General features: G+C 35.2%; 2 protein-coding genes and 1 long non-coding RNA gene across 3 annotated transcripts; all 3 read right to left on the bottom strand.

Moving 5' to 3' along the window:
* Window positions 1-2,048: 2,048 nt before the first annotated feature.
* On the bottom strand, window positions 2,049-3,137 carry LOC106066272 (FMRFamide receptor-like). The gene has a single exon (XM_013225254.2). It carries the CDS (start codon window positions 3,135-3,137, stop codon window positions 2,049-2,051), a length of 1,089 nt encoding a protein of 362 aa, XP_013080708.2.
* A 3,180-nt stretch (window positions 3,138-6,317) lies between these two features.
* On the bottom strand, window positions 6,318-7,313 carry LOC129926826 (uncharacterized). The gene is made up of 2 exons (XR_008778578.1): window positions 6,724-7,313; window positions 6,318-6,549 (listed from the first exon to the last, which is right to left on the bottom strand). It is a non-coding gene; the product is annotated as an uncharacterized LOC129926826 (long non-coding RNA).
* A 2,365-nt stretch (window positions 7,314-9,678) lies between these two features.
* On the bottom strand, window positions 9,679-24,658 carry LOC106066271 (uncharacterized). The gene is made up of 5 exons (XM_056032141.1): window positions 24,601-24,658; window positions 19,126-21,905; window positions 18,011-18,023; window positions 16,367-16,895; window positions 9,679-12,601 (listed from the first exon to the last, which is right to left on the bottom strand). The coding sequence occupies exons 2-5, from the start codon at window positions 21,771-21,773 to the stop codon at window positions 9,969-9,971; spliced, it is 5,823 nt and encodes a 1,940-aa protein (XP_055888116.1). The 5' UTR covers window positions 21,774-21,905; window positions 24,601-24,658; the 3' UTR covers window positions 9,679-9,968.
* Window positions 24,659-25,308: the final 650 nt, after the last annotated feature.

Genomic DNA, 25,308 nt, shown 5'->3' with positions numbered 1-25,308 from the left:
CTTTTTCTCCTCTCTTTGTTTCTCTCCTTATCCCTCTCTTTCTCGCCTTCTCTTTCTCTCTCCGTCCTTCTCACTCTCCCCCCCCCTTTTTCGCTTCCCCCCCCCCGCCCATGATACGACTCTATGACAGAGACAATCAACTTAAATTGGAACTGATATAACAGCACCCTTATATATACACACACACACGTATACACTTTCAATCCTTGAATTCTAGTTTCACTATTCTTTCTCGTTTCACTGCTCTCCAGCACCAACAGAAAAGTTATTCTTACATTCTCTTTCGCTTCTCAATTCAATATTGAAATATTTAATATATTCTATGTTGCATTTCAACCGGACCCCACCTTTCTCATCGTAACGCTCTCCCATATAGACTTTTGACTCTTAAATTTTCATTCAAGCATTTATCTTCCGATGGAACAGTTCGAAAGAGGAAACAGTTGATTTATTATTTATTTTTTTCAGTTATTGATCCAGGCTTTCGTTGAGCTTTATCTAAAGACTCACCTTATACATGCTTAAACGTTTTTTTTACCGCTGTCAGGACTAAGTTCTGGTCAGTCTGGTCAACCTGGGTATCCTGTTAACTTTAGAGAAGAAGAAAGGGGGGGGGGGGCAATTCAGGTTGTTGACTTCAAAACTTTGTTTTTGTTTTGGATTGTTTTAATTCGTGACATGTTGTTGTTTTTTTTTGCATGGAATGTGACTCATAATAAAACAGTGTGGTTTTGTTCCTAGTCCAGGACAGTTGGATTTTGGTTATAGAGTTGAAGTATAGACTCTAATTATTTCTGTATAGTTATTGTTCAGTCTTATGGGATATTGAGCTTTTATATCTAAATTGATACTGGATATTTCATTTGCCAGAACTGTGCCTGTATTATATTGGAACATATGTAATGAACAGATATATGTCCGTGAATGGGCATTTTGAATCGTTATATGTGTCGTTACGGTAATGTTGAAGACTTGGTTACAATTAGTAATCAACATTGAAATAAACATAGGTTTATTAGAAAAGAAACTTGACAACCGTTACTTATAGCTGGTCGTTAAAAAATTGCCCCATCCCAAACGAACCGTATTAAGCGAACATCCTCCCACAAACACGCACACACTCACTTAATAAACCCCTTACACTCATTATAATAATGTTTTAGATTTCTAATTCTAGATTTCGTATTCATGTACATCTAAACCAATTTTTTTTTTGTTATCTATTTCTACAGAACTAACATTTTACATTCTACTAATTTATCATACATAGACACACATACACACACAAACTCACATACACACATGCATGACTTCATAAATATGTTCCTTTCAACTTGCTTTTATTAGTTAGCTTATCAAAGTGTCCACAGAGGCGAGCTACACAGTAAAGAATTATGGAGTTCATTTTATTTTTAGATCTTTGTACACACCAACAGTGGTGTTCACGCATGTATTTCCTATTTTATATTAAAGGAAATAAAATATGCAAAATACGGAAACCTATATTGCACATTTGTTTTCAAGCTTGACTGCCGATATATTAAGTAACACTTTCATCACATAACCTACGACACGGTAGTTTAATAGAAAGTTTACAATGTTTCTCGTAACCTCTCTGATTGAGAATCAATTCAACCGTTTCTTAGTGAGCACCTAAGAGAAAGAAAGTTACTTAGCTAGTGATTTTTTCGCAAATTTCTGCACTCACACTGCAAATCTCAGAGCATAAGGGGTAAAAGGAAACTTTGTACAAGATTTTGTGCAAATCCGTGCTGCAGTTTTAGAAATCTCTTATATAGTAAATCGCAAATATATCAACACATGTTACATTAAACATGCTAAATAGATCTACAATAAATAAGCACATTAAATCATTGAGATGACAGTCTAGAGAGCATGCCACAAGAGAGCCAATAGAAAGTCAGCACAAATCCCCCAATCTGTTTTCACATTTTATTAAACATATTAAAATTGATGCAGAATAAACAAAGCATCTTGCGTTTTTACCACGTTTGACCCAATCTGGGCTACCTAAATAATGAAACCTTTTAATAGATCTGTTGCCTTCGCTTCTTCCTACAGATGATGTCTTTAAAAATCTTGGCAAATTTTCTATTCGTTGCGATGTAGACAAAGAAATTACTCGAGGCGTTAATCATATAGTTTAACGTAGCGCACTCCTCTTCAAAGTAGTAGTACCCGTCGTCGATAGAGTTGTTAAAATAGTCTAAGAAAAATGAAATTATGGTGGATATGAACAGGAACAGGCATGTGGTCAGAAGGGTCCTAGTCGTTCTGGCTGACCAGGTGGCGCTGTCTTGCTTGGACGTCATCTGCTTCCGTCTGCTCAGTGTTACCTTCACCCTGATGGATATAAGAATGCAGCCAATGCCGATGAAAAATATGGGCATCCAAGTGGAGAAAAACGGAACTACGTTGTAGTTTAAGAGGGTGTAGATTTCCAGCTGGTTGTCTCTTTGGAAACCAATAGCGAAGAGCATGATTTTCTCCAGCTGGATAAGGTAGCGAAACAAGGATAAGTAGAACACTGGCCAAGGTAGCCAGACGACATAGGCTGCTATAACACTTATCATGGCTGACTTAGTCGTTACGATTTTCTTAAAAGTCATCGGCATGTAGACTGCCAGGAACCTCTCTAGAGTGATGAGAATCGGTATTGTCGTGTTGACGCGGATGCCGTACTCGACGAAGAAGTAGGTTAGTATGTCGCAGGCGAGTAGAAAATAGTTGACCAGCACGCCGTACTGCCACCCGCAGTACTTAGGGTATTCATAGTTTGGACCTAGAAAGGACAACAGCTCCGCGAAATCTATGCCCTGCAACAGAACCATGCTGTCAGCTATCACCATGCCAAGTAGAAGAACGTTGGTTGGTTTCTTCAGGCCGCTCCGTTTCAGGATGGCGACACTCATCATATTGGCGCTGAATCCTATCAGAAACATGAGTGGGAATACGTAAATTTTCAACGCTTTTATGATGGACAACTCAACAGGCGGAGTCCAAGTGTAAACACAAAGAGTATAGAGTTTAGGTCCCTTGACTGTAGTTCCTATAACAGACGAAATCTCAGTGGTTATATTGATAAAATTTATTGTACTCTGGTGCACTCCAGCCATGTTGCGAAAGCGTTTATATAGTAAGAAATATAAAAATTTTATTTAGCTGCGACTTTTTTAACACAGATTATTACATAACTTTTACAGTTACAATTTTACAAAACTCAATTCAGACATTTCTTTGATGAGTTATAACTAAAATTTATAGACATTTGAAAAGTCAATGGCCAGAATAAACTTGGGCTTAAAAAGACTTTTGATAACTGATTTATTTTATATCTTTTAGGACTTTTTTTTTGTTTCGTATGGTTCGTTTACAGCTATAACGACAAGGCATCCAACTTTTTATTTAACTCTTTTCTTATCTCTTGAGCGTTATTGAAATGAGTAATTAAGGCATCTTTAATAACTCAGAAAAACAAACAAAACAAAACAAAAACTAAACCAGTGCTGCTCTATTCGATTTTAAGTGAGACAAAATTGCAAGCATTCACCCCACTTTTTTTTTTCCAAAAAGATCTCCCTAAAATCTATTGAAATGACTAGAAACTAGTATCCATTATTTACTGATTGATGGATAAAATTACAGAGAAGATTAGGATATACAATCTAGTTAACCGAAATCAACAGCGATTCAACGACAATCTTAAAATTACTCTGTTAATGTACGTATTGACAAAATAGCATTCAATACTCTCAGAACGAAATCGCTTATTGCCAAATTTCATTCAAAGCATTTTTGTTCGAAATTTCGATGCTACAATTTCCTAGACATTGAGGTCGAACAATTAGAAAATTGTGGAAGAACGGAACGCTAAATTAGATTGATCGGGGACCATCTTGCCTTAAGGGTTTTTTTTTTCTCTGTCAATGTTAATCTGATGATAAAATGATAGTTCAACAAATTTCCTCCGGGACAGCAAAGCACCAATTGTAACCAGGATGTTTCACTTTGTTTTCTAGTAACAAGAAATAGACGCTCATCACCCCAAGCAAAGTTATTTTAAGTCCACAGAGAGTTGGCAAGACCATAATTATTTAATTAAGATCGTTAAATGCAATTTACCAGAAATATTTTTTTGAAAATTCTTAACAAAATGTTAATAGGAAAACAGACACAAGTGATAAATAATGCTTTTGTTTTATATAATTTCTTATACATGAACTTATTCAGAAAGCAAAAGTGCAATGATGTTAGATTATAATCCATTCATTTAAACTTGTCTACTTATCCTTTGTTTCCAGGTTTATAATTTAGATTTCTTTGCCAGGCTTTAAATATAATTAACTTCATTGGCGGATATTGAATCAAACACAAGGTTCCATTCCTGAACGGTGTAAAAAATGTTGGCGTTCCAGCTGTGACTGCAACATATTGGTATTGTATGTACATTTGCACACTAGCGACTCAGTAAAACACCGCTTGTGTTTACGTAATAAATGGAGTTCCTAATATGTCTTCCCTCTTAGACACTAGTTTTTTATTTGTGCATAAACACAAATATTCTACATGGTGTCCAGTTTTGCTGCTATTAAGTAACACTGGTCTAGTTCCATATGTTTATCTTGACAAGATGTGGATCATAAGTTCTATAACAACAACGGAAGTAGAGACACCATATTTCCCAAAAGCTACGTCATCAGTCAAACGTTCAAGGCTAAACCTCGTTTTCCAAAGCTACAGAAGTACTGTTGTGCTTTGTCTGTTTCAGACATTTTATTTCGTAACTATACAGATAACAGTGCTTAGTGCATTATATACACGGAATTTCGAATTTGTAATAGTGCTTTATACAGTGTGCTATATAAAACATATTTTATACAGTGCTCTGTATTCAGAGTTTCTCATCCAGTGCAGTTTATTGGTGATGAAACATATCGTTCTAAAGTTAACCATAATGTTAATATATAACACTAAAATATCTATCAATTTTATTGAATTTCAGGACTCTATGTTAACGCTTTAATGTGTGGCATTTTAGAGTGAGATAGTGTTGACTGTTCGAATAGACATGATATATCAACTGTTGTGTTATTACATTGCATTGTAATACATATTCATTATGGTGGACGAACACATATTTGATGGAGATTTGAGAGAAGATGTCCTTCGTTCGTTAAAAAGATTTGCTCGCATGAGGTTAGGTGTCGCCTAGACTCGGGGGACGTTACCACTTCAGTGACAAAAGCAACCGACAATCATCACACCACAAATGCAGGGAGATAATCGATAAATTTTTTTTAATGAATGTTATTGTAATTATGGTTATGAATAATAAATATTAAAAAACACTTATACTGAAGCATTGAAAAATGCAGAATGCAACTAATTAAACAGAAATCTGGAATGCTCTTTTAACATTATTGGTGATATTAAAAACTCCAATTCCTTAATTTGCTTTTAAATAGCCCAGCCGCTGTTTTTAAATGACATTCCTCATATAAAACACAAAGTGTCCAGGTTAAATGATAGATCCATATGACTATTAACGTCACACATACACATCGACTATTTACATGTACTACCTTCCGAATAGCAGCGAAAAATGTTTGTAGTGCTACGAAAACTACGAAGTAAAATATGTTTTTATTTCCTATTCATTTATGACGAATGTATATTTTTTTTTAAGTAACTGCGAACCATATAATCTGGCATACTTCTCTTTTTACAAAGCTTATATCAACTCAGTCTGTCCGTCTGGAGTCTTGTACACGTTATTTCGTCCACTTCCTATTCTCGGATCAAATTGACATTTCGTATAATTATTATTTGTCGATGACAAAACACGAATAAAAAGAAATAACCAATTAATTGATGAATTAGTATCAATTAACTCTTAAAACGCGTGTGATAGATTAGCCTCTAAACATCAGAATTGTAATTCCATTTTGTGTGCACTCATACTAAAACATCTCAGCACTTTAAGGGTTCAGTAATTTTGTTTTATATATAAAATGTACTAAGCTAAGGGGAGAAAAGCCTCCTTTTTTTTGAGGGTCGTTCACAAACAAAAAATATGCTAGAGATTTTTTTTAAGACTATAGAACCTTCAATTTTTATAAGTACATGAATAGCTCAGTGGCTAGCACGTCGGTCAATGAGGCTTGAGACCTAAAGGTCGCATTCAAGAATTTGCACGGAAACCCTCTTCCCAACTGGTCCACAAAATTAAATAGATTATAGCACACTGAGCAAGCTAAAAGCATGAAAGTCAAGCTTCAAGAAACAACAAGTCATATATTTCTTATCACACAAATGTATTATTGTTAGTTATTATCTATTATAAATTAATTACATGATTGAATAAAAAATAATTGATGCCATTTTAAACAATATAAGATATGATTCCTTGTTCTGGTGGAGGCTGATGTGGACAGTATAGAGTCAGACAGCTGGTCTGGGTCGGACACTTACTCCGCATGGGAGACGACCGCATGTCAGTCTTTGCAAGGGATGTAACCAGTGACATTGCTTGAAAAGAAAAATAATAAGTTCCTTCCCCTGAGAATTTTACGATTTTTTTTTCTAGAATATTTCGCATTTCACAGGTAAAAGGTGGTGCGTTATCTAAGTGAGAGATACCACAGGACATAAGATCAAAATCTAAAGTAGCAATTATACATAAAACACTTAATAATAACTTACAAATTTAATAACAAAGCCTAATAAAAGGACACACAGATGGAGTAATTCTATCATTTTATATGCTGACGAAAGTGTATACATTTTCATCTTCCCTAGTGCCATTACTGCATGGAACGGGTTGCCTGAATCAGCGGGAGAAAACCAATGACTTTAAGTCTCTAAACAACAAGCATAACTAGATTAACATTTTATGTTTAGTGTATGTTTTAAAATAACGTCTATAATTTATAAGATAAGATAAATGTTTTTGTCACTAACTTATAGTTTATTTTCAAATATTAAACTAATAAGCTTAAAAATGTACATAAAAAAGCACCCTTGAAATGTTAAGTGAAGACGTTGGCCCAGAATACGTAAAATAGAAGTCCTTTAATTTTATTTTAACCCAAGTGCACATAGTCTCCAGATATACGTATAGATCATAAAATATGTTTTAGTATACCGATATGTAATGTTATGATTTTGCCTAAATGCGTCTAAAATATGACATATTATCTATAACATTGTTGCAACGTTAGTATACTGTTGATTAAGATTTAATTTCTATACGTTAATAGACACTATGCCAGATATATTTATCTATATAGTTTGAATTTAATATATTGACAATAAGCAAAATAAATTTATAATATTCAGTAACTATTACATGTTGGTGACTATTTATTTATTTTTGTTTTATTAATGTGTAAAACAAAACAAAACAAAAATCTTTAGCAAAAATGTTTTTGGTTAACTTATCTCCCTTAGCTTAAACTAAACCTAAACTAGAAGTAGGACTTTGTAGTTCCTTTATCAGTGAAAACACTTGATCCAATGTTTATGATACTTATGACCAATGACGTAACCTTTGACACCTTGATACAATTTACTAATATTTTTACTCAGAGCTCATGTTCAGGGAATCACAAAAGAGTCAACGCAATAGGAACATCTGACTAGAACAGGGGTCTCAAACACGTGGCCCGGGCCACTTGTGGCCCGCGAAACTATTTTGTGTGGCCGCGACCACGTCCGAGAGTTTATAAAAAAATAGATAAAATTTACAATGACCACATATAAGCCGTGAAATGATTTACAACTGCACAAATCAGTAAATGTGGTGTCACTGTCGCCCACCGACCGCTTAGGCTTTCAGCTGGGTAAACGGTGGCCTGATTCTTACCGCTGGCCGATAGCGGCTAGAATCTGGCCACCATTATATCACTGCTCCGACCGTTTGGCCGCGTGGCTAATCAGTTGACGTGAAAAATGTTCCAGTGGAAGTCCAGGTGGAACTACTGGACCTGCAGTGTGACACTGTTCTGAAGCAAAAATACGCTGATGTTGGCGTTCTAGATTTCTATCAGTTTCATCACAGAGAAAAGTTTCCAAACTTATTTTGCGCAGCTGCTAGAATTCCTGCGATGTTTGGGGGTACGTACGTTTGGGAACAGTTTTTCTCCAGAATGAAGATCAACAAAACAGCATTACGATCAAGATTGACTGATGAGCATCTGAGAGCAAACTTGCGGCTTGCCACTACACGCGACTTCAGGCCTAACGTCGATGGTCTGGTCTCTGCCAAACGCTATCAGCTGAGTGGACAGAAACATGAGTGACGAGCCATCTGCAGTAGGCCTAGTAGTAATATTTTTTTTTTGGGGGGGGGGAACTACAGTTTCTGCATTTTTTTTATTAGTGACAGAGGCAACGTCAACTTATTTGAGTAAACTAAACTGCCTGTGCATGTATAAACTACAATAAATGTAATTAATAATTATATACAAACTTTATTTTAGCATTTAACTGCAGTGACAGTAGTGTTTGTAAAATTTAATGAAAAAACATTCTCTTTTCGTGGTGTGGCCCGCTGACTGATTGTTACTTTCCACTGTGGCCCACATTCTGATACGAGTTTGAGACCCCTGGACTAGAAGATGGTTCGACCATAGCAAAAATCAATATCGGAACTTCAAATATTAAAGATGAAGGCAAGGAAAGATAACTTAAAACTGAACAATTTGATCGTGTTTATTAATTTAAAACAATAAAATTAAATTATAAAGATAGACAGCTTATATACAAAATAAACATTTAAATTTTATTTTTCATAATTCTGTATCTATTTTGATTTTACTCTAGATGCATATTAATAAAAGGAAGATTACAAAGTGCGGGCGTGTGCAAAAAGATATATAACTGATACTTGATAATTTAAAAAAATACAATATGATTACTAGTTCCCTGCTCCCAGCGGTAGACCGGCTGTCTAATTCGGAATATAAGCCTTATGTTGCTTTTCAATCGCAAAGTGTGTAGGCCCTGCAAGAGGAATCCTACTAGCAGCACTGGTTACGAATATAGACTATTACATTATTTCGGAAAATGTGCTAGATTAAATTCGTATGTAGAAACCATTACACTGTGAGAGTCTGTACAGGATTTTAAAAAAATTCGTCGCTAGGTGGGCCCCTTTTTTTCTAAGAGAATACTTTAAAACCCTTAATTAACACAATTTAATACGTGCCATTGTAGCAAACTGGCGCATTTGGATTCGGTCCACCGAGCATTTGCCCGAATGCCCATATACCAAGACCGCCCCTGCCTGCATCCCATAAAAGGAACACTGGGCTTTATTAGTGAATAAAAATACTTAATTCAACAATTAATGAAATGATCGTTGAAAAAAAATTTAGCGGGCCCGGAAAGGGGAATAGACGCTATTAGTTTTGTGTGGTCTGTCTGTTAGGTACAATAAATTATTGTTTTAAATTTTAATTTGATCCGAAAATGGGCGGGGGAGAAATAATGTGACCAATTATATATATAAGTGTCTAAACCCTACATATTGAGCCATTTCTGTGAATACTGAAGGATTAATTTCCCTTTTCGGTATCTAAAAAAATTACCAATACTTATTTTTACTAATAGGTTACTTTTTTTTTAAAAATCGATTCATGTCTTGTTCTAGCCAATTAATATTTATGCAAGGTTTCAACTTTCAAAGTTTCAACCAAGAAAAGGTGTGTGGTAGAGTAACGTGTGCAATATTTGGCACAGACAGACAGACAAAGTGAGTTGATTTAAGATTTGTAATAAAAAGATGTACAAATAAATGATTAAATTTTTTTTACAATGACTTAAGTTAGGGTTAATATAAAAATTACTATTTGAAACTAAAAAATATATTAAACCTTGATAGAAATTAAGAAAGCAATGTCTAATAACGGCATAGAATTACATTTATTTAATGGTTGAAAGAATCTCTATCTTTGCTTTGGATCCAAATGTTGAAACAAAAGTTGCTGTTTGATTGGTTGAGGTATTCGTAGCGAGTTGACTTGACTTTCCCGCTCTGGAGTGGCGCCAAGCAAGTTCGAAACCTTGACGAAGCTAAGCGTATACAGCGACAGTAGATTGTTAAAGATATTACTTTTTTCAGTTCTCAGTTTGAACTCTTGGAATTCGTCTGTTTGTATCAGCTTAGTGACGTCATAATTCGTCAAGAATCTTGCTTCAATTAAATAGGCAGCGATTTTGTGGCGTCTTTCTTGCAAGGCCAGCGACAGTGGCGAAACGTCATTGTCATCATTTCTGTAGCCCTTATGGAAAATAAGTTGACCAGGGTAATCAGATCTGACCAAGAAAGGGTAGACACCTCGACCAAGGGCTAGTTGAATCACATCAGCATCGTTTCTATTTATAAAAAAGAAAACCGCCTGTTGACAGTGTAAAATAGAATTGAATCTTGCATTGCTGGTTAGTAGTATTTTCACAATATTTAAGTTTTCTGATAGTGACAGAGAAAGAGCTGTTTGACCAAACTTGTTAACAAAGTTAACATCAGCTCCATGCTCTACAAACAACTGCACAACATCAACCATCCCGATGTTACATGCTAACATCAATGCTGTGTTCCCGTCTTCATTCTCCCAGTTAATATCAATACTTGATGTCAACAAGTGCTGGATAATTTGAGTGTCTCTGGCCTCATGGGAATAGTAAAAAACACGTGGAAGCCTTAGCATTTCTGTTAAGTACGAGTGGCCACCTTTTAAAACAGTCTTTGTGTCAGCATTCCATTTGATTAACAATGCGATTATTTCAGGATTACGAGTATAAATAGCTTTGAACATCGGTGTCTCGTCTGAGCTATCTCGAAGGTTAATGACAGCCCCGGCGTCTAGTAATGATTCGACCACATCTGCCATTCTGTTCTCTATAGCACTGAAAATCGCTGTTTGGCCCTTTGCGTTTTTAACATTAACGTCTGCACCTGATCTCAGCAGCAAATCACAGATATCTTTGTTGGCATAGAAAAGTGCTGTGTTGCCATTCGAGTCTGTTACATTAGGTTCAGCATTGTTACGAAGTAGCATCTCTGTAAATTGAAGATGATTATAAGAGGCAGCGATATGAAGCAGACATACAGATTTTGGGATGGGACTTTTGGGATTGTAATGAGATCGTAAAAACCTTTGATTTATATCTGGTTTCTCATCTAAAAGAATCGAAAATATTTCTTCACTGTCAAATTGGATAGACCAGTCTAAGTAACGAAGATCTTTCATGTCTTTATTGAATGTTCTTATTATATGCAGAAACAATGTCAAATTATCGTACTGTATTGCAAGTCTAAAGGCTTCAGGTTTTCCGTTTCTAGCCTTTCTTTCAATAAGAAGTTTGGCACAATCAAGATGATCGTGACTCATCGCCAGGTCAAGTGCTGTACCCTCAGCTCCCTTGATTTCAATATCAGCGTTTTTTGTTAGCAGTAGCTCTACAATTTCAAAGAACCCTTCTTTTGCAGCGATCATCAATGGAGTCCATTTGCTAGTCAATGGTGTAAATTTGCTGGCAATATCTGGATCATTAACTTGAGCCCCCGCGATACACAGCCACCTCACTATATCAACGTCTCCGAGCTGCACAGCTTTGACCAAGGGAAATTTCTTGGCACCTCGCTGATTCTTCTTTTTGGGTGTAGAGCTTTTTCTACAGTTATACTCTTCCAAAATAAGAAGATTAATTATTCGTTTGTCTTCAGGAGATAAGCCTTTCTTCTCAGATAGAATCAAATCAATGAAAACTTCAAGGGCTGTTTCTCCTTTGGAGCTTCTCTGGTCTATGCAGCCGTCTTCGTATGATAAAACTGTTTGAATCAAGTTCAGATCTCTATATTTAACAGCAGCTATCAAAGTTGGTTGTTTCAAAATTTTGCAGTCGGTAAAAACGTTTAAAAATAAATGAATGCCCTTTTTGTTTGCTTTTTCCATAACGGTTTCACCGCCCTTTGAATCTGTCACATCAGCACCGTTTAAAATTAAAATGTGTATGACCTCCAGATCACCAACATCAACAGCCTTCATCAAAGGCGTGTAACCTTCATTGTTTTTGGCGTTAACCTTTGAACCTAACACGAGCAGTCGTGCCATATCTGCTGAGCCATATTTTGTGACGGACAGCATAAGAGCAGTGTCTCCAACATTGTTGACTTTATTCACATCAGCTTTGTTAGTAATCAGTATTCTAGACATGTCATAGTAACCCCGCTGGACGCATACCATTAAAGGTGTGTTTCCGTACTGATCAGAACAGTTCACGTTCGCCCCAGATTTTAGAAGTAAAATCAGTACCAATTTTTGACCACTTTCTGACGCCTTTATCAAACAAGTATTCAATGCGTCCTGTGAAATTGACTCTCTATGCTTTTCCAATATATTTTTTACATCGCTATATATGCCAGTGTCCACTGTATTGATTAACGTCTCATCCTGTGCACCATGAGAAGGACAAATTGATAGTTGCTCTGTTTTAAAATCTTTTTCTAACTCATCCAACAATGCTAACATTTGTTGCTTTTTTTGCTTTTTCCAGCAGCTTTTTTTTCGCCTGTTTTTTTATTTTTTTAACAGCATTTTTATCTTTAAGTGAAGGGGGCGGAGCACTCATTTTTTTTTTACCTTTCTGTATCTTTGAAGATTTTACATAACCAAAGACATCAATAGCCTCTGAGATTGTGTATCTAGAATCAAGTTAGGATAAAAATATAAGTTCAACTTTTGAAAGATAGTTTCTATACCAGTGGCGTTCCTAGGGGGTGAGGTTTGCGAGCCGAATTAGTTGACACCCATTAGAGAGTTGACAAGTATGTGAAAACAGACTTTAACAAAAGTGACAGTAGCTAGAGTCTCTAATATACTTATGTACATTTGATAGGGACATATGTAGATCTATGTATATTATATATTAGCTACAAATTATTTCGATTGAAATGCCATCAAAATGCCAGAAACATTACACCTTTAAAGGAGAAAAATACTTCGTTCTTGGATGATTTTTTAGCAAATAAATTGTATTGTTTTTGTCGTCGATTTTTTACTGAGATAAAATCTAAATTTGTGAATGGATTTGATAAGTAAGTCCAGAATTGGAGATATGAGAATCACGTAATGGAGTGTCATTAAATATAATCAACATTTCAGTAGATAGCACATCAAGCTACTGCTAGACCACGAAAGCACGATTAGATGACAGTTATTGAAACTCTTCGTCAATGCTCGGAAAATACAGATATTAGAGAAGCAACTCAAAACCAATGCCAGTTGTGACTTTATATTTCTATATTTTAAAGGAAGAGGTGCTGATACACGAAAAATATTTCAAACTAATGGAAAACATTTTAAATATTGACATAGTGGTGGTCAAGCTAGAAGGGATTAAACTTTTCCCCTAGTAAAACCGTGAACGTTAGCTAAAAATGATATTGAGAAAGTTCTCCAATCCAACCAGCATGGTGTTTTAATGGGATAAAGTCTCATATCAAACCAGCATGGTATTTTAATGGGATAAAGTCTCAAATCAAACCAGCATGGTATTTTAATGAAATAAATTCTCAAATCAAACCAGCATGGTATTTTAATGGAATTAAGTCTCAAATGAAACCAGCATGGTATTTTAATGGAATAAATTCTCAAATCAAACCAGCATGGTATTTTAATGTAATTAAGTCTCAAATCAAAACAGCATGGTATTTTAATGGGATAAAGTCTCAAATCAAACCAGCATGGTATTTTAATGGGATAAAGTTTCCAATCAAACCAGCATGGTATTTTAATGGGATAAAGTCTCAAATCAAACCAGCATGGTATTTTAATGGGATAAAGTTTCCAATCAAACCAGCATGGTATTTTAATAGGATAAAGTCTCAAATCAAACCAGCATGGTATTTTAATGGAATAAAGTCTCAAATCAAACCAGCATGGTATTTTAATGGAATAAAGTCTCAAATCAAACCAGCATGGTATTTTAATGGAATTAAGTCTCAAATGAAACCAGCATGGTATTTTAATGGAATAAATTCTCAAATCAAACCAGCATGGTATTTTAATGGAATAAATTCTCAAATCAAACCAGCATGCTATTTTAATGGAATAAATTCTCAAATCAAACCAGCATGGTATTTCAATGAAAAAAAAAAAAGGAAGTAGAAACGAGAAGACGGTAATGACAAGAAACATGATAGCGACACATGAGAAAGCTAATATGTTGGAAGCAAAAATTTCACCAAAATGTCTTGTTTCAGCAACGAAGGAATTATTGATGTCTGTTTCAAAATATGATAATGTACCGCAATACAGCATTGCAAGAACAAGGCTAAGAAGGCATCTTAACTCTTTCTCTCCTAACTGACGATACCAGCGTTGATTCCACTAGAATGTGGTAAATAATTACGGAGAGAAAGAGTTAAGGCATCAAAAGTACTTTTAAAGAAACTAAAAACAGTGCAGTATTTGAAACTTTACTATTCATATGTCACTAGGACTTTAAAGAATCTCTACCAACCCTTTTTACTTAGTCTCAGGGGCGTAGCTAGGGATTTGCCATCATTTGGGGGCCCGAGGGTTTAAACTCTTTTGGGGCCCCTGCATTTTGATATTCGACATCATGACATGAGATAATGACGTAATATTTAATGTAAAAATAGAATTCATTTGGCTCCCCTCAAGTGGGGGATTTTCAAATTCTACCCCATTTCCCCACCATTGCTACGCCACTGCTAAAGTCTACAACAGTTTCTTATCATCTGCATGTCAGTGGAGTCATCTGAAAAAACTAAAAAAAAAAAGAAGTCAATTAAAAAGTATTTGAAATTAACAATGCCACAGATACGACTCTAATGTACTAGGTCATGCCTACAACGGTTTAGAGTACTGAACAGTTTACTTTTTCCATTTCTAGAAGTGTGTTTCTTATAGGCTTATAAAGGTTTGCATATATCTATTTATTTTTAATTCTTGGATTTATTATACGAAAGTTGGCATGTTTCATTCGTGGGTACAAACGAGCCATTTAAAAGTCTTTGAAAGTCTAAAAAGACGTGTTCAGTTGCTGTGAGATTTGTCTCCAATTTCAAAAATCTTAAATCTTAATTTATGTAATAACCTTTGAAAAAATGACTTAGTCAACGAAAAAGTTAAAAGATAGATTCAATTCTTATTTTATAGTTATGCACCAATCAATTAATAAGGCTAATTAGCTCATTGTACTATGGATCAAAAAAAAAAATCAGCGATCGTTTTTAGTTGGGATTTTTTTTTTTGGGGGGGGGGGGGTGAGGAAAGAAGGAGAATGGTGAAAGTGGACAGCGGTAACACCATGAACCAACAGCACCGGATAACACCGACCCTAGTAACGCCACTGATAAATACATTTAATCAATTGCATTATTTGGTAGCTTAGAGGTTACAGAAATAGTTGCTAGCTAATAAAAACTGACATAGAAAACAAGTAATATTTCTTTTTTTTAAACTTCTTTATCATTGCAATCAATCTAGGCCTTGGACCAGATAAAGTCTAGATAACGTTTCTTAGAACACTCTTTTGTTCCCCTGGCAATCAAATCATTAAATAAGAACAATCTGGTATAAACTTTGTCACATGTAAATTATGAGTGAGTCTGGTGTGAATGTACACTTTGGTTTCTTATAGTTATAATGTTTTTTTGTTTGGTGTAATGCACAAATTGTAAGACAAATTTCCTTACGGATAATAAAGATTATTATTATTATTATTATTATTAGAAGAAGAATATTTTATTTTGTTGCAACAAGCGAAATGCTTTCAGTTTGCATCAGATGCTAAACTTTTCTTTAAATGAAAACGCATTACAGTATTTACTGAGCACTATAGGCGATAGATATTTATAAACATTAGTTAGACCTATTGTTAATAAAGCTGCCTACTGTAGAATGCATGCAGGTTATGGAAATTAATGTTAAATAGCATTTTGTAATATACTAAGTGGTTTATATGCTATCAATTTTTGTTTTGGACGCTGCCTGTTGTCAGTGGTGAGGCAGAGTCTTTCTTGCGCTAGGGTCTGTGTTGAGTTTCTGTCATAGATGAAGTAGTGTCTGTGCTGCGGTAGTGTCTGTGATAAGGTAGTGTCTGTTATGAGTACTATCTGTAATGAGTTAGTGTCTGTAATGAGGTATTATCTGTGATAATGTAGTATAGGCGAATGTAGTGTCTGTGATGAGATAATATCTGTGATGAGGTAGTGTCTGTGATGAGGTAGTGTCTGTGATGAGGTAGTGTCTGTGATGAGGTAGTGTCTGTGATGAGGTAGTGTCTGTGATAAGGTAGTGTCTGTTATGAGTACTATCTGTAATGAGTAAGTGTCTGTAATGAGGTATTATGTGTGATAATGTAGTATCTGCGAATGTAGTGTCTGTGATGAGATAATTTCTGTGATGAGGTAGTGTCTGTGTTGAGGTAGTGTCTGTGTTGAGGTAGTGTCTGTGATGAGGTAGTGTCTGTGATGAGGTAGTGTCTGTGATGAGATAATTTCTGTGATGAGGTAGTGTCTGTGATGAGGTTGTGTCTGTGTTGAGGTAGTGTCTGTGATGAGGTAGTGTCTGTGATGAGGTAGTGTCTGTGTTGAGGTAGTGTCTGTGATGAGGTAGTGTCTGTGATGAGGTAGTATCTGTGATGAGGTAGTGTCTGTGATGAGGTTGTGTCTGTGTTGAGGTAGTGTCTGTGATGAGGTAGTGTCTGTGATGAGGTAGTGTCTGTGTTGAGGTAGTGTCTGTGATGAGGTAGTGTCTGTGATGAGGTAGTATCTGTGATGAGGTAGTGTCTGTGATGAGGTAGTGTCTGCGATGAGGTAGTGTCTGTGATGAGCTAATATCCTTTATGAGGAAATGTCTGACGTAATGTTTGAATAATATTCAATTTTAAATAATATATGACTGATCTTTAGTGTAGGTCTTTTCATTACTCTGATATTCTGACATTCTTTGAAAATACGTTATCACCTCACAAACTATACAGTAGACCGTATAATATGACAGGGCTAACAAACTATACAGTAGACCGTATAATATGACAGGGCTAACAAACTATACAGTAGACCGTATAATATGACAGGGCTAACAAACTATACAGTAGACCGTATAATATGACAGGGCTAACAAACTATACAGTAGACCGTATAATATGACAGGGCTAACAAACTATACAGTAGACCGTATACTATGACAGGGCTAACAAAGTAAATCTCTGTTTACGCTGTCGTATAGATAAATTTCTTATGTTCAACTATTGCTTTTAAAAATTTTACTTATTTCTGGCAAAAATTATAAATTATACTTACAAGTTTAGTTTCTCGTAGTGTACAGAGCTAAAGTAAGGCCACTCAACACAGGCACATTAAGTACACGTCATAATCTATATATAGTCTCTTATCATATCACAGCATAAAAACTACACGCCGTGTTTTCCCACAAGATCTGTGTATATTTTTTAATTGCAAATGATAACAAAATAGTTGAAGCAATAAAGTTTAGTTCCTATGCCGCGTATGCGCTAAAGAATATAAGTGTAATGTAAGTCAGTATTGCGATTTTAAACAATCATTTGACATAATTTATTTTTTATAAAAGAATGTCCGGAACAAGTTTATAGTTATTGAAATACAAGTTATTATAGAGATTTTCATTTAGCATTTATTTACATTAAAAAAAAAACGGAACAACATATGATTGGTCCTGTGTTTTCGCAACGTTTAAGCTTGGAAATTAAATGTAATGTAAGTTAGAAGAGCAAACAAACATTCGTTGGCATTGATTTGTTTTATCATAAAAACATCCGGAACAATTTATTTACATAGTAAAACTATCGCAATGTTTCGGAAGAAACATTAAAGGTTAAATCAAATTTTCAAAATATTTTAGTTTTTTTTTAATCTAAACGTGACGGACAGACCGACCAACAGACAAAACGCACAAAAATAAGAGGCTTTTACCCTGATGGGGGCACTAAACAAAAAATAAATAAAGTTTGATAATTTAAAAATTTTGAGGGAACTAGCTTAGTACCATGTCTTACCGCGCCTTCACGCTACTGCACGAAAGTCGCTGCATAAAAAGTCCATTTAAAAAAATGTGCGTGATATTGACATACAAAGTGCATACTTAGCCTTTATAAACAAACACAAATGTTTTCTTTTAATTCTTGCAGACAGTTGACCAGAAAAAACACAGTTAACTAATATTTATACTTGTTATGAACATTTCTTGTACATTTTATAAGTATATTTGACTTAGTAATACTGAAAATACACAAAAGAATATCTTTCTTTGTTAACATATTGTATTATTATCTCTCTTACATTTATGTATTGTTTAAGAATTGGTATATTTTTATGAAAAAATTGCTTGCATAATTGATTTTATAAATTAAACGGTTTGCTTTTAGAACACGAAAAGTAGCCTACACTTTGGAAGCCGCATCGCATGGTGAAATAATATTTTTCATTTTTCTAGATTTTGAGATCTGAATGTGACAGACGGACATTTTGAACAAATTTATAGCGCCTTTTTCCTTACGGGGGCCGCTAAAAAAAAAAAGTGAAATGTAAAAAATACTTCTAAAAAATCCTCGGTTATATTGATTTAAATGTGCGTGGTTATTGTCACGGGTCGCCGGCTGTACTCGGGGTGCACTTTGGGTGGATAGCACCGTTCATTCACGTTTGTTTGTTCCCTCAGCTTCATAGATGTAACACTTGGCTTCACCAGTAAATAAAAAAATATAATTCAATAATTATTGAAGTAATCTTTCTGAAACTTTACTCAGCAAAAGTATTTGTGCAAAGCCTCAGCCGAATAGGATAATGAAGAGTTAAGAAAAATAAGTAATCCTCCTTTTATGACTATGGTTAGTAGAAATCTTATTTTCTTATCTTATATGATAACAGACGTTATTTCAAAAAAGAAGACGATTACGTCCTACGCGTCATGCATTAGGTCATGCATATTAACCAATAAAGTAAATTTCTATTTGAAACAAAAAAAAATTACCAGCACATTAAACCTTGATAGAATACAGTGTCTTTAAAAGACAAAGAGTTATATTTACTTAATTGTCGTAATAATATTCATCTTAGTATCCATGTGTTGAAACAAAAGTTGGCGTTTGATTGGTTGAGGTAGTGGCAGAGAATCGACTCTACTCTCCCGATCTGGAGTGGCGCCAAGCAAGTCCGAAACCTGGACGAAGCTAAGCGTATACAGCGACAGTAGATTGTGGAAGATACTATCACTACTCTTTTCAGTTCTAAGTTCGAAGTCTTGAAACTCTTTTGTCCTTATCAGCGCAGTGACGTCATATCCTGTCAGGAATCTAGTTTCAATTAAATATTCAGCAATGTCATGGCATCCTTCCTGCAGGGCCAGCGACAGTGGGGAGACGTCATCGTCGTCATATCTGTAGTCCTTATAGAAAATACGCTGACCAGGGTAATCAGACTTGACCAAGAAAGGATAGACACCTCGACCAAGGGCTAACTGAATCACATCAGCATCGTTTTTATTGATGAAAAATAATACGGCCTGTTGACAGTCTATAAGAGAAAGGAACCTGGCATTGCTGGTCAGCAGTATCTTCACAATGTCCATGTTTTCTCTGAGAGAAATGGAAAGAGCAGTTTGACCAAACTTGTTCACAAAGTTAACATCAGCCCCATGACGTAGCAGCAGTTGCACAGCATCGTCCAATCCGATGTCACATGCCAGAATCAAGGCTGTATTCCCGTCGTCATTCTCCCAGTTGATATCAATGTTTGTTGTCAACAAGTGCTGGATAATTTGAGTTTCTCTGGCCTCATGGGAATAGTAAAATACAGGGGGATGCTTTAATAGTTCTGTTAAGTACGAGTGTCCACCTTTTAAGACAGTCTTTGTGTCAGCATTCCATTTGATTAACAATGCGATTATTTCAGGATTACGAGTATAAATAGCTTTGAACATCGGTGTCTCTTCTGAGTCATCTTGCAGATTTATGAGAGCCCCCGCTTCTAGTAATGATTCGACCACATCCGCCATTCTGTTCTCTATAGCACTGAAAATTGCCGTTTGGCCCTTTCCGTTTTTAACATTGACGTCTGCGCCTAATCTCAGCAGCAAATCACAGATATCTTTGTTGGCATAGAAAAGTGCTGTGTTGCCATTCGAGTCTGTTACATTAGGGTCAGCATTGTTATGAAGTAGCATCTCTGTAAATTTAATATGATTACAAGAGGCAGTGATATGAAGCAGACATACAGATTTAGGGATGGGACTTTTGGGATTGTAGTGAGATCGACAAAACCTTTGATTTATATCTGGTTTCTTATCTAAAAGAATCCGAAATACGATTTCACTGTTAAATTGAATAGACCAGTCCAAATAGCGAAGATCTGTCATGTCTTTATTGAATGTACTTATTAAATGCAGAAACACTGTCAAATTATTGTATTGTATTGCAAGTCTAAAGGCTTCAGGGTTTCCGTTTCTAGCCTTTCGTTCAATAAGAAGTTTGGCACAATCAAGATGATCGTGACTCATCGCCAGGTCAAGTGCTGTACCCTCAGCTCCCTTGATTTCAATATCAGCGTTTTTTGTCAGTAGAAGTTCTACAATTTCAAAGAACCCTTCTTTTGCAGCGCTCATCAACGGAGTCCATTTGTTAGTTAATGGTGTGCTTTTGCTAGTGATATCTGGATCATTAACTTGAGCACCTGCGATACACAGCCATTTCACTATATCAACGTCTCCGAGCTGCACAGCTTTTACCAATGGAAATTTCTTGGCGTTTCGATGATTTTTCATTCTGGGTGTAGAGCTTTTCCTAGAGTTATACTCTTCCAAAATAAGAAGGTTAATAATTTGTTTGTCTTCAGGGGATAAGCCTTTCTTCTCAGATAGGATCAAATCGATGAAAACTTCAAGGGCTGTTTCTCCTGTGGAGCTTCTCTGGTCTATGCAGCCGTCCTCATATGATAGAACTGTTTGAATCAAGTTCAAATCTCTATATTTAACAGCGGCTATCAAAGTTGGTTGTTTCAAAATTTTGCAGTCGGTAAAAACGTTTAAAAATAAATGAATGCCCTTTTTGTTTGCTTTTTCCATAACGGTTTCACCGCCCTTTGAATCTGTCACATCAGCACCGTTTAAAATTAAAATGTGTATAACCTCCAGATCACCAACATCAACAGCCTTCATCAAAGGCGTGTAACCTTCATTGTTTTTAGCGTTAACCTTTGAACCTTTGAACACAAGCAGTCGTGCCATATCAGCTGAGCCATATTTAGTGACGGACAACAGGAGAGCAGTTTCTCCAACATTGTTGACTTTATTAACATCAGCTTTGTTAGTAATCAGTATTCTAGACATGTCATAGTAACCCCGCTGGGCGCATGCCATTAAAGGTTTGTTTCCATACTGATCAGAACAGTTCACGTTCGCCCCAGATTTTAGAAGTAAAGTCAGTACCAATTTTTGACCACTTTCTGACGCCTTTATCAAACAAGTATTCAATGCGTCCTGTGAAATCGACTCTCTATGCTTTTCCAATATATTTTTTACATCGCTATATATGCCAGTGTCCACTGTATTGATTAACGTCTCATCCTGTGCACCATGAGAAAGACATATGGATAGTTGCCCTGCTTTAAAATCTTTCTCTAACTCATATATTTGTTGCTGTTTTTCGTTTTCCAGCTGTTGTTTTTTCGCCTGTTTTTCCATTTTTTTTGGGTAGTTATTTAGCCGTTAAATAATGAAGGTTAAGGATTCTTTTTGTTTCGTTGACTATTTGTGTGTATCTTTGAAGATTTTACAAGACTAAATACACCAATAGCCTCCCTGAGATTTCTGTATCTAGAACAAGTTTGGATAGAAATATAAGTTCACTTTTTGAAAGATAGTTTCTATATCAATACCAGTGGCGTTCCTAGGGAGTGAGAGGGGGTGAGAACAGTTGACACTCACCAGAGGAGTGACAAGCAAGTGAAACAATGCCACTTTTGCAAAAACTAAAATTATTTAAAAAAAAAAGCTAGATTCCGAGTGCGTGTGTTGGTAATTTTAATAAGGGAATGTAGATATATACATTTTATTTACTTATTTATTTTTCGTACAATAATTTTGAATAATATGCTATCAAAATGCCAGAAAATCTACATCTTGAATAGGAAGTATATCCAGAATAGACAATCCAAAAATAAGGTACTGGAGTGTTATTAATTAGTATCAACATTCACTGGAGAGCACATTATGCTACTGATAGAACCATGAAAAAAAAGATTTGATGAAAGCTATTTGAACTCCTCGTCAACGATCTGAAAATAGATACTAGAGAGGCTGGTTAAAACCATTGAAAGGTGTATCTTTATATTTCTGTACTTTACCTGAAGAATTACTGCTACACAAAATTCCTTCTAAACTAAAGGTATGGACCTAGTGGTGGTCAAGCTAGAAGCGATTAAACTTTTTCTCTACTAAAACCGTGACACAGTGAGCTAAAACTGCTATTTAGAAAGTTCTTCTCAAATCAAACCAGCTTGGCATTTCGATTGAAAAAGAAACAAGAAGAAAATAACAAGAGAGCAATGTTAAGAAGTATGATAGCGCTCATCGAGGAAGCAAATATATTGGAAGCGAATTTCACCAAAAAGTCTTATTTCAGCAAAGAAAGATGGTCCTTTTCAAAATTAGAACTGTACATGATGATTTGACACTGAACAGCAATGTAGTACCAAAGACTAAGAAATCTTAACTCTTTCTCTCCGTAATTATTTACCACATGCTGATGGAATCAACGTTGGTATCGTCTGTTAGGAGAGAAAGAGTTAAAGCAGTAAAAGCTACTTTTTTAAAAAAGCTAAAAACAGGGCAGTACTTTAGTCTTTACTATTCTTATGTTACTGGGAATTTAAAGAATCTATACCAACTCTTTTCTGTAAGTCTTTTTTTGTTTTATTTTATTTGCGTGTCAGTGGAGTCCTGGGAAAAAAAAAATAAAAACTTTTTAACATTCACGTTGCGATAGATACGTCTTTTAAATCTGGCAATGCTGCCTATGCGACTAAAAATGGCAAAACATACTGACATTGATGAAGTTATTGACAAAATGTAAAAGTTTGCAGTCATGAACAGTAGACTTTTCCAGTATGTCTTGGAAGCTTATTAAAAAAGTAAAGTTCCCCTCTCAGACCTTGTGGTCTATAGGGCAGATGATGTAAAGATCATCTGTTTCTGTGGCCTCCGATTAACGAGGGTGCCATGTGGCCAGCACAACGACCAACGGCCTTTACTTTTCCCAGACTAATGTCCACTAGTTAGGGCTAATTAGACTCAGAGGCTCTTGAAAATCCCTAAATAAAAAAATCAGTCTTTACCTGGATTCGAACACTGAATCCCGTTTCGGAAGCCAAGCGCTTTAGTGCTCAGCCGCCGCGCCTACCAGCTTATAAATGTTGCATTTATGTATTTATATTTTTTTTTCATCCTGGAATTTTGTTTACAAAAGTGTTAATAGTTTCATTCGTGGTTAAAAAGCCAAAAGTAGAATGTAACACAGTTTCCTTGAAGAGTCTAATTAGATAAAGTGTTCAGTTGCTGTTTCAAATGTTAAGAATATTACATCTTACTCTATGAAGATATTATACTTACGATGTCATTGAAAAAGTATGAATTAATAAGACATATATTCAATTCCCATTTATAGTTATGCAACTATGAATAAAAAAGGGTATTTAGCTCATTGTACTATGGATCAACTAAAAAAAAAAGAAAAACAAATCAATGATCCTTTTTATTTTGGGAGTTTTGTTTTATAGGGAGAGGGGGAATAGTGACCGAGGGAGAGGTGACACCATTGGCTAACCGGACCGGCTGACACTGAACCTAGTAACGCCACTGATTAATACATGTAATTATTTGTATAATGTAGCTTAGAGTTTACTTAAATTTTACCTTATAGACTGACCTAGAAAACAAGTAAACTTTTTAAACTTCGTTTATCATCGCAATCAATCTAGGCCTTACACGAAATAACGTCAAGATAATGTTTCTAAGATAGATATTTTATTTGTTGCATTAGTTAGGCCTATTGATAATAAACCTGCTTACTGTAGAAATAGCAATTATATTAGTTTAAATTATCAAGTGGTTTATATGCTATAGAGAAATAATTTTGATAGTAAAATTTAATGTGATTTTTTTCAATAGCGTTAAATAATTTTAGTATCAGACGCTGTCTGTTTGTCTGTGTTTAGGTACGTTCTGTGTTGAAGTAGTGTCTGTGTTGAGGTAGTCTCTGTGTTGAGGTAATGTTTGAATTATGATACAATAAAAAAAAATATGAGTGATCTTTATTGTAGGTCTTTTCATAACTCAGATACTCTGTCAAACTTCTAAAAAATAAATTATTAAGCTAAATAACTAAACCGCAGATTGTATGATGACAGGCTTAAAAAAGTATATTTTTTTTCTCCCTTTCATGCAAATAAAGTGGTTAGGTTCAGCTATAAAATTATGGTTGTTTCTGGACGATAATTGGAATTATACTTACGTAGTTAAGTGTACAGAGCTAAACTGAAAGTTCAATTCACATACAAACACACACACACACTCACACACATACATGATGTACACTTCATAATCTTTTTAAAGTATCTTACCATATCACAGCATTGAACTACTGGTTCGCAACACGCAGTGTTTTCCAACTAGAACTAGGTACTTTTTTTTTTTATCACAAGTTATAACAAAATAGTTAAAGCAGTCAAGCTCAGTTCCTATGCACTAAATGCAGTCACAGATAGCCGGGAAAGAAATGTCACTCTTGATATCATTTTTGAAAAATAACTTTCAACTCCCCATTGATCTGAGGCAGACAACATATTGCACTACATTCAAGAAGAACATTAAGACCTCTCTGTTTAAAACTTGTTTAGACTAGTTTGTCATTTTAGCTCTCGTGTTTATGTCTGTAATTTTATCACAGCGCCCTGAGCCTACATTTTGTTTGTTAACAGCACTTTATAAATAGAACCATTCTTATTAAAATATTTTCCAATCTTTTCTTTATCTACTTGAGTTTTGTTTTTAACTCTCTTTCTCCATAATTATTTACCACATTCTAGTGGAATCAATGTTTGCATCGTCAGTTAGGTGAGAAAGAGTTAAGTTTCTGTTTATTTCGTTTCTCCAAATCAACTACTCCACTTTCCCCCCCTTTGTATTTATTGTGTAAAGTAAAAATCATAAGCCAGAACTT

The sequence above is a fragment of the Biomphalaria glabrata genome, chromosome 6 (assembly GCF_947242115.1).
Source record: "Biomphalaria glabrata chromosome 6, xgBioGlab47.1, whole genome shotgun sequence".
Classification (NCBI taxonomy): domain Eukaryota; kingdom Metazoa; phylum Mollusca; class Gastropoda; family Planorbidae; genus Biomphalaria; species Biomphalaria glabrata.
This window is presented reverse-complemented; position numbering and strand designations above follow the sequence as displayed.

Excerpts from the sequence above, each read along its gene's own strand:
- LOC106066272 (XM_013225254.2), bottom strand. The coding sequence starts at position 3,137 with ATGGCTGGAGTGCACCAGAGTACAATAAATTTTATCAATATAACCACT.
- LOC106066271 (XM_056032141.1), bottom strand. The coding sequence starts at position 21,773 with ATGGAAAAACAGGCGAAAAAACAACAGCTGGAAAACGAAAAACAGCAA. Across the intron at positions 12,602-16,366 it reads ACACTTACTCATTACAGATA|AAAACAGGCGAAAAAAAAGC; the intron begins GTACTCATAACA and ends TAAAAAAATAAA.